The sequence below is a fragment of the Clupea harengus genome, chromosome 5, assembly GCF_900700415.2.
Source record: "Clupea harengus chromosome 5, Ch_v2.0.2, whole genome shotgun sequence".
Classification (NCBI taxonomy): domain Eukaryota; kingdom Metazoa; phylum Chordata; class Actinopteri; order Clupeiformes; family Clupeidae; genus Clupea; species Clupea harengus.
The window spans coordinates 25,098,111-25,113,110 of NC_045156.1; the positions used below are offsets into that span (position 1 = coordinate 25,098,111).

Here is a 15,000-nt window from a genome sequence, read left to right on the forward strand (position 1 = left end):
CAGAGTAAACCCAGAGTTATTCATTTCTGATTGGTAAATGTGAGCTTGGCTAGGGGATCTACGTTAGCGTGTGTAAATCATCAAATGGTTTTAGTGTGGCTGCTCTCTGTAATCCAGAGACAGGTCTGGCAACTGCTTCCATCTCTGTAGGCTTTTTTTAGGAAGGGGGTGGGGGGGGGTGTTGGAGGAAGTCTTGACAGGAAATGGAAAGGTTGATCTGATGGTCCCTACAGACTGAATCTGTTTCCCAACAAGTGCTGTGGATCAGCCTGAAAGTGTACACCCCCATCGCTCCACTATTTCTCTTGTTTTTTCTCTGTTACTTTCTCCCACTCCCTCCCTCTCTCTCTCTCTCTCTCTTTCTCTGTCTATCTATCACTCACTCCCTCTCCCCCTCTCTCACTTCATTCTTCTACGCTCTTGAAAAAAAAAAAAGAAGTGAGTCCTGAAATTTAATTACCCTCGTGAAATATGGCTCCTTGTGTATGCAATTAGACAGTGGCAAGAAAGCCTCCCTTGTGTGTATGCATAAGCATCCTGACGGTGTCCTCTATAATTCGCATACTGTGCTGCATATTTTGAGTGTGTCTGTAGGTGGGAAAGATAAGTAGGTTGTTTTGTTATTTATATTTTGATAATCTGCATCCTGATACAGTTACATTTCCTGCTATTGTTTCAGTCCGCCTTGAGCTTTTATTGAGACACGATCTCTCTCTTTCTCTCTCCCTCTCTCTCTCTCTCTCTCTCTCTCTCTCTCTCTCTCTCTCTGTATTGGTCTGACAGTCCCCCCCCCACACACACACTCTTTTTTTTCCCTTCCTTTTCCTCTGTTCACTGTTTGCTGGCTCAGGCTACCGAGGTTACAGAAGTAGCTCAGCAGTGATAGGACAGAGTCACCGTGAGAAAGAGAGGGACCGAATGAGAGAGGGAGAGAGAAAGAAAAAGAGAGAGACAGGGGGAAAAAAAGACATTCAGAGTGAGAACAAGAGTCGGTGAGGGTGAAGACTGAAGACTTTTTCAGAGGAGTTCGTTGAGGTCCATGTGCATTTAATATCCTCTTCTTCTTCCCCTGCACTCTGGACTTTTCATTTCACACGAGCACACACACGTACACACACGGAGACACACACACACACACGCACAGCCAGCCCCGGTGAGGACTTCACTTGGGACACCCCTCATATCGAACTCTGAGGCACTCGAAGTCTGGATGATCAAAGGCACAGCAGGTCAGTAACAATGTTGTTCTGCTTTCCACAGTCAAATGTACAGCTTTGCACCCTAAGAACTCTAAGATCTCTGGGTTTGACTCCTTTCTTTTTTTTAGATACAAATGACTTGTTTTTGAGTTGCCTTGTTCTGCACCATTTGCTGTGCGTTGAGCAAAAGAACGAGGATTGCATCTCGTGGCTCTTGTTACTGGGCTCAGGTCTACTGGGAGGTGGTCTACCCTTTGGAAGAAGTGTTTATTAGTGTCACAGACAGCTTTCCCCACTTTGAGATGATTCCGATGATCTTTGCAGTGTTAATTCCTCCACGCTCTGGTTTAAAAGCCTGCTTTGACTGACTCACATCCTGCGCCGGGGCTCAGTGTTTCTCCCGCTGGCCTCGTAGTGGCACTAGACTTGACGAGCCCAGCTCACTGACTTGACCAAGCCCCATTTGACCTACAATTTGGTGTGTCAAAGAGTATGGAGCTGCATGCTAGTTTTAACACACACCTATTTTATTTTTAATTAAATGTTTTTTAATATATATATATATATATATATATATATATATATATATATATATATATAAAATTGACTGGGTCAGATTTCTCTTGGAGTTGAGCATCTTCATTTTCCTAGGCAAAAAACGACCCACGTCTGCAGGCTGCAAGTCTTCAGCAACTGATGGCACACCGCAGCACATTACTCACTGGGTTTATAAAGCCATGCTTTGCATCACAAATATTTAAAGAAAAACGTCACTGCAGGAGCAAAATGTTGAAAAATGAGCTTATGAGTTGGCGTGTGTGTTTTGTAAGCTCTCCTAGGGGTTTGTTCAATTTGAGTGGAGTGCATCGTTGTCAGTTACACCAGGGTAGGGTTTAGTGTGCATTCACTTGAAAAAAATGACACAAGCCAGGTTGTGAACTTTGCAGCTGTGTTGGTTGGTCACTGCCAACACTTGAACCATGAACACATTTGATTACCTTGACGCGCTTGAGTCGATGGTGGCCAATTCACTTTTCGCTCCATGTCACCACATTCTCAGTGCAACGGGGCTGAATCACTTGTTTTTATTTCAGATGTTTTATGGAGCGCGCTATGCCTCAGTGAGCAATTTCTGTGCGGAAAAAAACCTGAGAGCGATGATAGGCTAGGCTAACCCAGCATGTATTTTCTCAGAGGAGTGGGTGGGATGGGAGGTTGGTATGTTTGTGAAATACGTTGGCCATTGTGTAACCAGTTGTGAGGGCTTTGTGTTATTAAAGTCTCGTCCTGTACCATCTGATTTGATTGGATACATGCCTGCTCTTCTGCGCTTGTTATTGTCACTCTTAAAAAAAGACAAAATCTCACACAGGGAACTCTGCAAGAACTCAGGAGTGTTGCATGAGACTGTCTTAACACTGAAGGAGTTCTTTATGAGTTTGTTTTGGATTTGCCCCCATGTTTTTTTTTTTTTTTTTTGTGCCGGTGTGTGACTTGTTGGTTGGACTCAGAGGGTGAAAGGAAGTGAAAGGGAGAAAGAAAGAGAAAGAGAGAGAGAGAGAGAGAGAGAGAGAGAGAGAGAGAGAGAGAGAGAAAATGAGAAACATATCCACCACCCCTGTGATCTCGGAAAGTTAGTCACTCAGCAGGAGTGGCCCGTCTGGCCCAGGGAACACAAACAAGCAGACCAAACCTCTGTGAGAGAGAGACATAGAGACAGAGAGAGGAGAGAGAGAGAGAGAGAGAGAGAGAGAGGAGAGAGAGAGAGGAGAGAGAATGGAGAGAGAGAGAGGAGAGAGAGAGAGGAGAGAGAGAGAGAGAGAGGAGAGAGGAGAGAGAGAGAGAGAGAGAGAGAGTCAGTCATGAGCTACATCAAGAGTTTTTTGTTGGGGGGCGAGGGGCTAGGGGGGGTGGTGAATAACATACCAAAATGTGACGGAAATAGGGGCTTTTCCTAAACGACTGTTTTGTTTTGGTAATAAGTCACTTTTCCCAATGCTTTTTTTCTTTTTTTCACTGGGGTACATTGCAATGAGTAACTGTGAAATGTGGAGAATTATGTACCAGGACTTCCTGGCAAAAGCCACAGCACCATAACAGAGATTTACAACAGCTATTTACACAGAATAGTTTCAACAAAAGTGGTGAGATTGTTGCAGGACAAAAATGAGATTATTTGAAAACATGAATGTGTATTCAAGACATTTGTGCAGACTGCAGTGGAGGGGGTGACTGCTGTCATTTCGTCACAGACAATGTCTGGTGGGAACGGAGAGAGAAAGAACCCCATCTTGCTTTTTTTAGGCCTTTTTTTGGAGTTTCATACTTTCTCACAGATGCTATTTTTTCCTCCGTTGCTCTTGAGCTCAGTCTTCGTCGTCTTCCTCTGCGCTCCCTCTCTTCTCTCGTTCCCTCGTGGGCTATAAATACACTTCTCAGTGAGATTTATCGTGAACTAACATGTAATTTGAAATCTTTGCTCTGACCCAATCTGTGTATAACGAAGCCGTCCCTGCTGTTTTTAGCGCTGGTGTTTGGGTGGCTAACGCTAATTACAGTGATGAGTTCCTCTCTTGGCCTCCCTCTGACCCGAGCTGGAGGTTCCAACACAGTGTTCGCATCCTGGCCTGGCCTTTTCGCACTATGCTTAAATAAAACTTCGCCATTACTTAGCTGGAAACCAATCTTGGCGATGTTTCTTAACCAGCCTGCGTGTGCATGCATCTCTGCATGTCCTTAAGTCTCACTGCGACGCACTGCTTGTCTGCACACCCCCGGCTTGTTCAGCCAAGTGTACATTATTTGAATGTTTTCGGCTCCCCCATAATTTCATAGTGGACGCTATTGAATAATAAGTTCTGGAATGTTCCATTGTGAGCAGCTCTATCCACATTATGTGCGGGTATATGTGTATGTTTTTTTTTTCAACAAGCACAGTAAGTGATATTGAGCTAAATCCAATCAATGCAAATGTAATTTCTGCGGCACAAGCCCTTTTTGTATAGGGGAAGTATCTGAACACACAATAGGCAAATTTCTTTGATGACTTGGCCTCTCCTTGTTCTATGTTATCATGCAGAGGAAACAATGTGCTTAATTTGCAAAGGACACCTCACAAAGTCAAAGCTGGCTCCGGACAACATTCCCGCAACTTTTAACGAAAGTGTAACACAGTTTTGAGGGAGACTGAGCTCAGGATTTTGGAAGGTTCCATTCTCTGTGATGTTGTTAATAATAAAGGTCATATGATGGCGAGCTCAATACAGCTATTGTTCGGCTTAGTTGAATCTGATAGTGCCATCCGAGGGTAATCACAGGTCAAGCATGTCTAAAGGATGGCACATAACAGTAACACAAACAGAATTTGATCATGTTTGCATACTTTCGTTGGGAGGTTTCCACAGTGGAGAGAGTCCATCCCCGCGAGCACTCTACCCAGGGTGGTGCCACAGCAACTTAACCCTGGGTTAAACCTTGCTTGTGTTCGTGTTTGCTTTAATCCAAATCCCTGGGTTGAAACTCGGTCCAGGTTTAGTGCTCCAGCTGTGGCTAGCTGTCAATCTGCAGAGCCCCACCATGTTATTTTCACCCTGCCTTTTTCTTTTCTTTTTCTCTTTTTGTTTTTGCCTGAGAGGACTGTTGTGACTCCAGCTGACAAAAAAAATCCTTTCTCCTGCAGCTGAACTAAATTCATCGAGGCTTTAGTTGACCCTGCCTTGAGGAGGTTAATTGAAACTTATAGATCATTTTGGTTTGTTGAAAACACACTTCATACAAATATCCAAAACCCTCTGTAACGCCAAGGCTATAGAATACAATTTTGTAGCAGCTGTGTACAAGTTCTGCCCCGCAACAACTAACATCCATGAGCATATTACTATGTGTCACTAACTCTTTAAGCCCAAAACACCCGGGATGCATGGATAAAGTCATTTAGTATTGTCTCTGTGCGTCTTATGGCAGGGGTCACGGTTCCTTTTTTGCCGCTGACGTCCACATTAAGTGTTGCCATAGGCTACTTCAAGGACATAAGCAACAGATTTGACAAAGTAAAGAGCTAGCAGAGCGGAACACTGGACACATTCTACATTTTCTGTTCTCTATGACATCATCTCATTCTTTCCACTAGAGAAGCTATTGCCATGGCGAAGCCCCCAGTGCCATTTGTGATGTAACATGAATGGAGAGAATGGAGAATGCTCACCTGCTTGTCTCTAATCTAAAAAGTTGAGGGTCTTGCGGAGGAGGAAGAAAGAGTTACATTTTAGAGACATTTAAACACTGCAGTGACGAGGCCCAGCACAGGATGTAGTTGTCTTTGTTAACCAAGTCCTTTGTTTCAGGGGAGAAAACTTTGGTCATGACTGTTAAAACACTAGTTCTGGTCACATTCAATTACTTAGAGTGAGCAGGTGAGTCGCATGCCTGTCAGACATCTCATTATGGTCATTGTTGAATACAGTGATGAAACACTTATTCCAAATATCATCTCCGATCACAAAATACTTAAGTAGTGGAGTTGTAATTACCATTTGTCACTTCAGCTAGCAAACTATTGCCGGACAGGCAAAGTTTCATTTCATTCATGAACGGATAGGCAGCATTTAACACATTTAGGTAAATACAAAATAATGCATTTAGCTCAAGACTACTCCAGGAGCTGGGCAGAGACACAGTAAGTGACATGCTCACAGAATGAATCCCCCCAGTGGGCAAAGAGTGTCACTGCATGAAGTCACTCGTTCTCACAAGGAAATGAGGTCCTATCTTCATAAATGCCAGTCATCACAGAACTGACCGCAGCTGGACTCTGGAGAGAGGATCACCAATAGATCCCGACCGGATCCACTCCTGAGTCAGTGGTCATCTGGGATTCACAGAATGTGCCTGGCTGATTGGCTAGTGCCTGTTTACATTCTTTTTCTCTTTGCATGGCTGAATGGCTCTCAGAATGACATCTGCTACAGCCTATACCATACTAAATGTAAAGGCCCTTCGTGCCACAGCGGGCTGACCGCACGAATGGGTAAAAATAGTCTCCTGGGATTCCCTGATCGAGTGCCAGAAAACAATAAACGCCGAGAAAATGAGACTGTATGACTAACATGACCACTCACGGGGATTCCCCCAGAGAATGGAGACCCTGTTATAAAGCCTCGCTCTCACCACTTTCCACCTCCCACACCTTCTGAGATTCTCCATTTGATGTAAACAACCAACTTTTCACTCATCTTGTACATTGTGCATTTTTCCTTCTTTGAGAGAGTCACCGACATTCCTATTAGTTATTAAGTGATTAGTGATGCAGTGCAGACCACTTGTAATTTTAGGTCAATGGAGCTGGGTTTTCACAATCCAAAATGACAAGTAGTTTTGTGTAGTCTGCTCTGTCCTTTCAAGTGTTCCACGCCAAACTCCTACACAGATCTAGCCACACCATTGCTCATTACTGCCTAGCACATTGAGAGTGTGTCGTTACGCCGTTGATCAGGACGGAAAAACGCTTCAGACAAACAGGTCCCCAGGTCTGTGGGTGGTTGAGCACAAAAAAAAAAAACTCGTCTCTAAACGTCTCTAATCCTCTATGACCCGAAAAGACAGCAAAAAAGATTCAAAGCAAATATGCACATACAGTACGTGCAGAAGTGGCCACTACTTATTCACAACTCGTACCGTTTCATGTCTGTCCAACACAATATTTTAAAAAGAGTTGTTATCACACCCTATCTGCTTGGAATGGATTAGGTCAGCATTTAGTAGTTGCTATATCCAACATATGTGTTGTTGCCATACATTTTGTTCCTTTGCGGTCCATACATGTTTTATTTATATTAGCTCTCCATAATCCTGGGCTTGGCCGTAAATACTCAGAGTGGTGAGAGAGGAATGTGGGACATTATCTGTGCTCCAAAGCTGTTTTGGTTGGTCTGCTACAAATTGAAGAAGTTTAGCCATTCACACTCTTAGGACAGTGTGTGTGTGTGTGTGTGTGTGTGTGTGTGTGTGTGTGTGTGTGTGTGTGTGTGTGTGTCTACAGTATGTGAGTGTGTGTGCATGCATGTGCTAGTGAACTTGTGTTAATGTATGTGCTGCATGTGCATCCGCCTGTGTGAATGTCCTTTTTTTCTTTAACACTCTCTCTCCCTCTCTCTCTCTCTCTGTCTTGTGTGCATTTTTGAAGGAATGCAACCCATGGTTCTCCACCCTTTTCTGAAAATCGGACAGAGACTTTATGATAGCGTCTCAAGAGTCGTTTTCTTCTGAAGCCTTTGTGTTGTTTATACAGTTTCTCAGATCATTTGATTTTTAAATGTAACACCACATTGTGTTTTAGGTCTGTAACCGCAACATTGTAGTAATTATGGTCCTGATCATAAAATGACAGAGGTATTAATACGTTGGTGTGCGAGTAATGGGTTACCAGGCATTGCTCTCATTATGACAAGATTGTCAGCATAAACAAAAGATTGTCAAACATATGAGTGCATCAAAAAAATCCAGATACTTTGCTTTATTGCTTTCTTTAAAAACATTTATTTTTTTCATATCCATATCGCCTTTCTCAGTTCTTCGTCCCTCAAGCACCTCTGGCATTTCTCTGTAAAACCACTCCCTCACTCTGACCTCACATCTCAGACAAAGAGGCCAAACACCCAAATAACATTATCTCACAAAAAAAGAAAGAAAAAGTTGTCTTCTTCTTTACTTTGGGCCTGCTTTTTTTTAACCAAAAACTCAGTCACCAGATCCGTGAGGAAAGAAACATTGGTGGCAGTTGTTGCACTTTTGGCAGTTGTTTATCTTGAATGAGCCACCGCTGAGGAGAAATGTAATTGGCTGAGAAATCCAATCAAGACGGCTGTTTTCTCATCACGACCTGTGTGTTTGGTGCCCTATCTGTGCTATAGGGACAGAGTGAGCCTGTGGATGGGATACATGGGCTAGAAAAGCACAAAAGTGCAACAAACTATCTATTTATCAATCAATCAATCAATCACTAGTAGTGATAAACTAGTCCTCATTTAGCGGTTGATCTTCAGGTATGTAAGAAAGACCAGGAACTTGAAAAGTAAGGGGCCCACTTGTTCACCGAATCATGTGGCTCATACCTTTCTTGTGTTTTTTTTTTTTACAGCTTTATTGCTTTTTTATATCCACAGATGCATCCTTCTATGTTCCAATTTCATGTGGCTCTCACTTTCGTTTCTTTGACAACTGCCAATACATTTCGCAGTAATGAGTGTGTATCTCTCTCTCTCTCTCTCTGTGCTTGTTCATGTGAGTGTCAAATGGTGTTAGCAAAATCACTTATAAGCACTCGAACAAAATGTTCTCATGTGAGAAAACAACAAACCACAAGTACACAAAGACATTTCAGTCTGAGTGCATATCTTGATTGTGTGCTTATGGTTATTCCGTGCACATTAGAAACCGTGTTTGTGAGAGGCATCGTTAAGCATCTCTATTTTCAGCCTTCACCGGACATGATTCAGACACAGACTTGTGTAATTCCCTGGGTAAACCACATGTGTGTGTGTGTGTGTGTTCATGTGTCTGTGTGCACTCAAACTGCTGACAATTCTTTACGAACATACTGTCACCCTACCACAGCACTCACTACCTCAAAATTGCCTTCTGTCTTTAGAAACCTTTAAAAAATTAAAATGCGTAAAGAAGAACATTTTTACTGTCTTGAATTGTCAAGCTTAGGAAGGCAAAAGCCAAAAGTCACGCTCAGTCGAAGGAGTCCAGTTCTTTGAGTACAGCAGGTGGAGCTAGATTACTTCTGTATACTTGGTTTAGGGGATGAAATTTAACAAAGTAAAAAAAATGCCAGAGCACTCTGAAAGGAACTCCCAGGGAAAGGGCAGACCGAAACACACACACACACACACACACACACACACACAGAGAGAGAGAGAGAGAGAGAGGGGGAGAGACATACTTCGTCATTTCGGTCCGTACGTAGCGCTGCATTTGAATGATGTCTATCTTTTCGTCACCTTCCGCAAATGGACAGATGAACTTCGTCTCACCATCATGTGGAACAGCATCATAACGCGATCAACGCAGACTAACGTCTATTGCAAGTATTGCCAGTAAACTGTGATTATTCACCGTAGGAGGGTCTTCTGAAGAACTCTGGGACACAGACTTCTGGATATCAAACTAAAATTGGGTCTGTTCCGGTCGCCTACACACGTACGTAGACGATATGACTTCTATTTTGTAATACTATCAACACTTTCAACGTCTAAACTAATTTATTACAGCCTAGACAAGTTCGGATAACTTCGAAGGTGTTTCTGTTAACAATTTGATAAGGGCATCTGAGTTCTTTGTTAACGTGTTTTTTTTAAAAGCTTGTTTATACCATTGTTGTGTAAAGACCATTATAACCAACGTAACTATCTACTGAAAGTTTGCAAATCGTCCGAAGATAACACAATTGCTTCAATCCACTGGCATTTAGGATACCTATCGCTACATCAGAGAAACTATTTTAGTTTAGTTGGACAACTTATTTCAGACTAGAATACAGTGCCACAGTCGACATAAGCAGGCTTGAGTGCATTACTTCTCACACTGGAATTAAGTTGTAGTTGCCACGGCGGACATAATATTGAAGCGCGAATGCTTTCGTTTTGAAGGAGATAAAGTAGTCTTCGCAGTATTAATCGGAAAGCATCATTTTCCCACTCGTTTTCTCGTACATCTATAGATGACATCACGGAATGCTGCCCCATCGTCAAGGGTGATGCACACGAAAACGAGCATTTAGAAACCTACATGTAGGCGGTATATAAGGAGCATTAATGAATTACCACCACACAACCACAATCATCTATAGGCCTACTTTAGGCACTGTTTAAAAATTACTAACGAATACATAACGAAACGGAATATTTGAAAACAAAGTCATAGGGCCGTGTTTCCCTCTTAAAGTGCCATAAAGCGTTGGAGATTTAACACTTTTTTTGGTAAAGATTCGTGACACTTTTAAATGACCTTTTAAATTGTAGAACAAACATGGTCCAATTCAGAGACTATTATTCTCTGTAAAGTGTGGCCAAGTGCAATTGAAACCAAGAAGGGGCCTCATTAATCAATTTAGAATCAATTGGGCTACTGGACGTGGTAAGGATAATGATAAAATGTGAAATGTGATAGGAAAACAATTAACTCATTCTGGGAAGAGTGAGCAAAAACAATTAAGGCTGATGCCTTAGGGTTGGTGAATAAGTCTACAATCAGTTTACAGTGTTTTACTTTTATATGTCGTCTGTCTTCTTCTTCTTCTTCTTCTCTCTCTCTGCGTGTGCATGAGAGTATTGGATGATGTCATGGAAGTTAAGGAGGCTAGGGTTTCACGTATGAAGATTGGGAGTCTGACGATGTAGTCTGATCTCCTATTGGTCTCTACAATCACCTTTGTTCAGATGGTCAGGCTTCAAAAGGCATTTGTATCGGCTCATAGCAGTCCATGGGAGTTTAGAGCCCCCTTCTCACGTTTCATTCTTCATAATTGCCCATAGTGCCTTGCAATGGATATGCTCAAGTGCTTGTTTATAATAGCTTGAGTGACTATACCTGCATTGCAGTCAGATTTTTTTCCTTGATTCAGTGCCATCAGAAGCTAATATTTGGGCTGTAGCTTTAGAGAAACACAGTTATTTTGCAGTGTCACAGATATATTTGTTGAATCCTTGTTACAGAGTGTAATGTCACTCTGTGTTGAGTGTTGTGCTCTAGTGTGCTGTGTTGGTAGTGTGTTGAGTTGCGTAGCTCCAGGGCTTGGGGTCGAAGAGGACACACTAGTTTAGATGAAAGAAGAAACTGATCCGTGATGTAGACTAAGGAGAATGAGAGTGATACTGGAATGTAGTCTGATCCATAGAAGCATAGAGTGGGAAATAGAACACGCCGCAAAGGCGTTTTTAAACTACGAAGAAATGTCGCCTCAGAGGTTGTTGGACTCGTTACGGAGGACTGCAAACATGTATGAAATGTTGCACCATGGGTTAACTCATCATGGGGTTGAGCCCATTCTCAGATTTTTTTTTGGTCAACATTGTGTTTAGATTGAACAGACCTGCAGGCTCTTCCCACGACGAACAGAAGGTTGCAACGAATGCAAAGGGCCGTGCAGGTGCTTTTGCAATAGAAATGAGTACGTACTTAGAGCGACTTGCCAACACTAACATGTTAGTTTAGGGGTAAACAAACACATGCACCCACACCCTTTTTTTTACAGTGACACTGTGTGTCCAGGCTCGGTTCTTTCAGAGCACTTAAATAACATCAAGACACAACTGTGCAACAGCAGGCTCTTACTCTAAGTATATTCTTCTGACCTATGCTCAGAGACACATGCTACTCGTACTCTAAGTATATACTTCTGACCTGTGCTCAGACACATGTTGCATGTTCGAAGGGCCAAAAGGGCAACAACAGGTTTCAGCCATTAGGAATATATTTTTAAGTACTGATTTATATTCATACATAAAGCCTTTCATGCGTGCATGCACACTCACACACACGCCAAGCACACATTAAGACACAAATGTTCAGCAACTGGCCCCCACTATTAATAGACTACACAAACATACAGTGTTGTCACACATGCTCGTACATGCCACACAAACAAAATAAAATGACACAGTTGTGTGAACAGAAAGCAGGATACTATAAATATATATTCCCGTACGTTAATTTAACCCCTCCCTAATACACGCACACACACACATACACACATACACGCACACACACTCACACACACACACACACACACACACACACACACACACACACACACACACACACACACACACACACACACACACACACACACACACACACACACACACACACACTCACCACACAAACACTTTGGACATAGGAACATTGTAACACATGTGCACAAATGGCTGTCGCTATAAATATGATGCACTGGCAAGGACACACACACACACACACACACACACACACACACACACACACACACACACACACACACACACAAACAGATGCTGTGAGGAAGGGGATGGTTTCTCCAGCTGTTCGGAAGCAGAGGGACTGAATGTCCCTGACAGCTGTGGATTCCTGCTGTACTGGGGAGGGGGGGTTCAGGGAAAAGGGAGTATGTGTCTGTGGGAGTTGAAATTTGGAGGGGAGTGTGTGTGTGTGTGTGTGTGTGTGTGTGTGTGTGTGTGTGTGTGTGTCTGTAAGGGGTTGTAGGGTGGAGATAGTGAGGAAGCTGTGAAGCTGGTGAGTGTATCAGTGACTCATGTGTGTTGTGCTGGGCTGGGCTGGGCTGTGTGGAACCCTAGCAGTGAAGCTGAGTTGCCTAGGTAAGGCCCTCTGCAAGGGCTGTGTGGAACTGGGTTCCGTGCTGTCTTGTGTCGGGAGTGGACGAGTGTGTGTGTGTGAGCGTGTGTGTGTGTGTGTGTGTGTGTGAGTGTATGTGGGTGTCATTCTCTCTCCTCTCATGTTCTATTCCTCTCGCCTCTCCTCTTGACTACACGGCTTGGATCTCTTCTATATGCTACCTGTCTCGCTAACACATTAAGGCTCCCTTGGAAAACTGTAATTAAATGCAGTAGTTAACATCAAAGCAATAACTATAGCACTTAATACTACTTATTGTTCATTCATCCTGACTATAATAATAATAACAACAACAATAATAATAATTACAATTATAATAATAATAATAATGAGTTAACTAATGCATTAAAACCAATTAGTTATGAGACTGTGGACATAAAGTGGAATGCATTATCCAACATAATCCATGAATTTTGCTGTTTAACATTACTCATATTTAGTTAATCTTAATGTATTTTCATATGAACTAATTCATTAACTAATGGTAGATAAGGAGACCTAATCTACTATATCCTCTTTTCTGTCCTGCCTCTTTCCCTGATTTGTTTATTTGCACTGAAATACAGACAAGGAAGTAACGCTCCAAAATATGCCTGTAATTGCAATGCAGAAAGTGCAGATAGAGCTGCTTTGGCTTTTTAAGTATGTGGTGTCTGGGCAGGGACATTGTTCTTTCACGGAGAGTAATCGCAACATAAACCTAAGAGCTGGTTTCGGTACAAATGACAGTAGCCATTTTAATTATGAGAAAATATGTGTCTGGTAATAGTATGCTTGGATTTTGGATGAAAGCCCTGTAATATGCCACTCTGGACTCCTGGGAGACCTGACTGCAGTGTTCTTAGTCTGACCGAGACCCATGTTATGCTTCAGCTTGCAGCTTATAAATAACCCCTCATATAATGTATTTTAGCTTGAGACCACAACATTCTCACTCTTCAGAGTTACTTTGACTCGGCTAAAACAACTGACTTGTGGCACAATAGCACTACAGTTATAAACAGGAGGCACTTCTGCAAATAGGCCAGGGAACTGAGGGGATGAAAATAGCAGAACATACTTGCATAAATCAGCCTCAACGAGACAAACACAGACTAACTTTAGCAACAGGAAGTGGCTGTTTTTTTTCGTATGCCTGCGTGTGTTTTAATAGAGCACTTCCTTGTGAGGTTACCATGGCAATCTGCACCATTTTTAGTTTGGTGGTAACACAGCGAGGTGAGTGCTGCGCTGTGGTCACACAGCCTACACCGGATAACAATGAGAGGAAAGCAAGAAAAACAGTTCTGAACGTGCAACGCTGATTGGAAGCCTAAATTTGGGAGAGATGATAGCATTGGGGAGAAAGCCACTCTTGACAGAGAGGTATATCACACTTTTGAAAAAAGGCTTAATTTTGTCACATGAAACTTGAAAATAAGCTGCTCTGATGTGATCAAGAAGTGACAAAGACAGATTCTCCAAGATAAAACACTAATCACACTATCAACAATAAAGTTATTGCAGTGTCCCGTCTGTATCAGCAGGCAAGAAGTCTGTGTCTTGTAAGACGTGTAGCAGCAGTATAGGGTGCTAGCCCAGGCCTGATGTTATGCTCCAGTGCACTACTGTGAGCCATGCAGCTGACCTCAAGCCTGTGCAGGTTCGGGATGACACTGCATGACGCGGTGAAGGTATGGTTGCATCAATTGGAAAGACCCAGTATGTCTGCTGACTGACTGAATAACTGGGTAAGTGACTGAATGACATGGCTGACAGCAAAGCTGTCGAGTGAGTTTTGTTTTTTTCCTTTGGGAGTGGAAACGGAGCTCTGCCGCTCGACACACAATGCACTTCCCTCAGCTCCATGAGTCATGTGACATTTACTCAGCCACTGAGTCAGCCGTGCGCGACGCGTCCAGGGCTGCGCCAGTGCCTGTTGTCTGTGTGTCTGTGTGTCTGTGTCTGTGCCTCGGCTCGCATCAATATTTTTACGACACCCAATACTCATGGGGGCCGCTTCAATGTGTCACTGAGGAAGTATGCAAAAACAAAGTGGAATTGGTAGTGAGCTTCTAGTCCATCGGCAGTGTGGAGTAAGTAAAGACTGGCTACTCGCTACTCCATGTGATGTCTCAGAAAACCAACAGGTTTGTGCTGTTCCTGCTTTGAGATATGTAAGGGGGCAGTTCTGCGGGGCTATGAGATGGTTTGTATTTAGAACTGTGTCGTGATCCTGTGGTTCTGTCTTGAAACACAGCAGATACTGCACACCATTGGGACATGAGCTCCATAAATGTACTTTATACTTGTGCAATGAATTGTACTCTAACTGTGCTTGTAGTGTAGGAAAACTGAGCAGTATGAGATACATAGCTGACATACAGTAAAGCAGGCCCCCTTTGAGAGAGAGAGGGGGGGGGGGTGTGCAGAT

At 42.9% G+C, this 15,000-nt stretch overlaps 1 protein-coding gene across 4 annotated transcripts in view; it reads left to right on the top strand.

Moving 5' to 3' along the window:
* The first annotated feature begins 176 nt into the window (after positions 1 to 176).
* Positions 177 to 15,000, top strand: part of hdac7a (histone deacetylase 7a) — a 42,148-nt gene continuing 27,324 nt past the window's right edge. The window contains exon 1 of one of the 4 annotated variants that reach the window (XM_031568267.2): positions 177 to 1,229. In XM_031568267.2, coding sequence (XP_031424127.1) covers positions 1,211 to 1,229 — 19 coding nt within the window. In that variant the 5' untranslated portion in view covers positions 177 to 1,210. Of the gene's footprint in view, positions 1,230 to 7,293; positions 9,402 to 12,404; positions 12,551 to 13,896; positions 14,717 to 15,000 lie in introns of those variants that run through there. The other 3 variants (XM_031568268.2, XM_031568266.2, XM_031568269.2) reach the window with 3 other exon arrangements.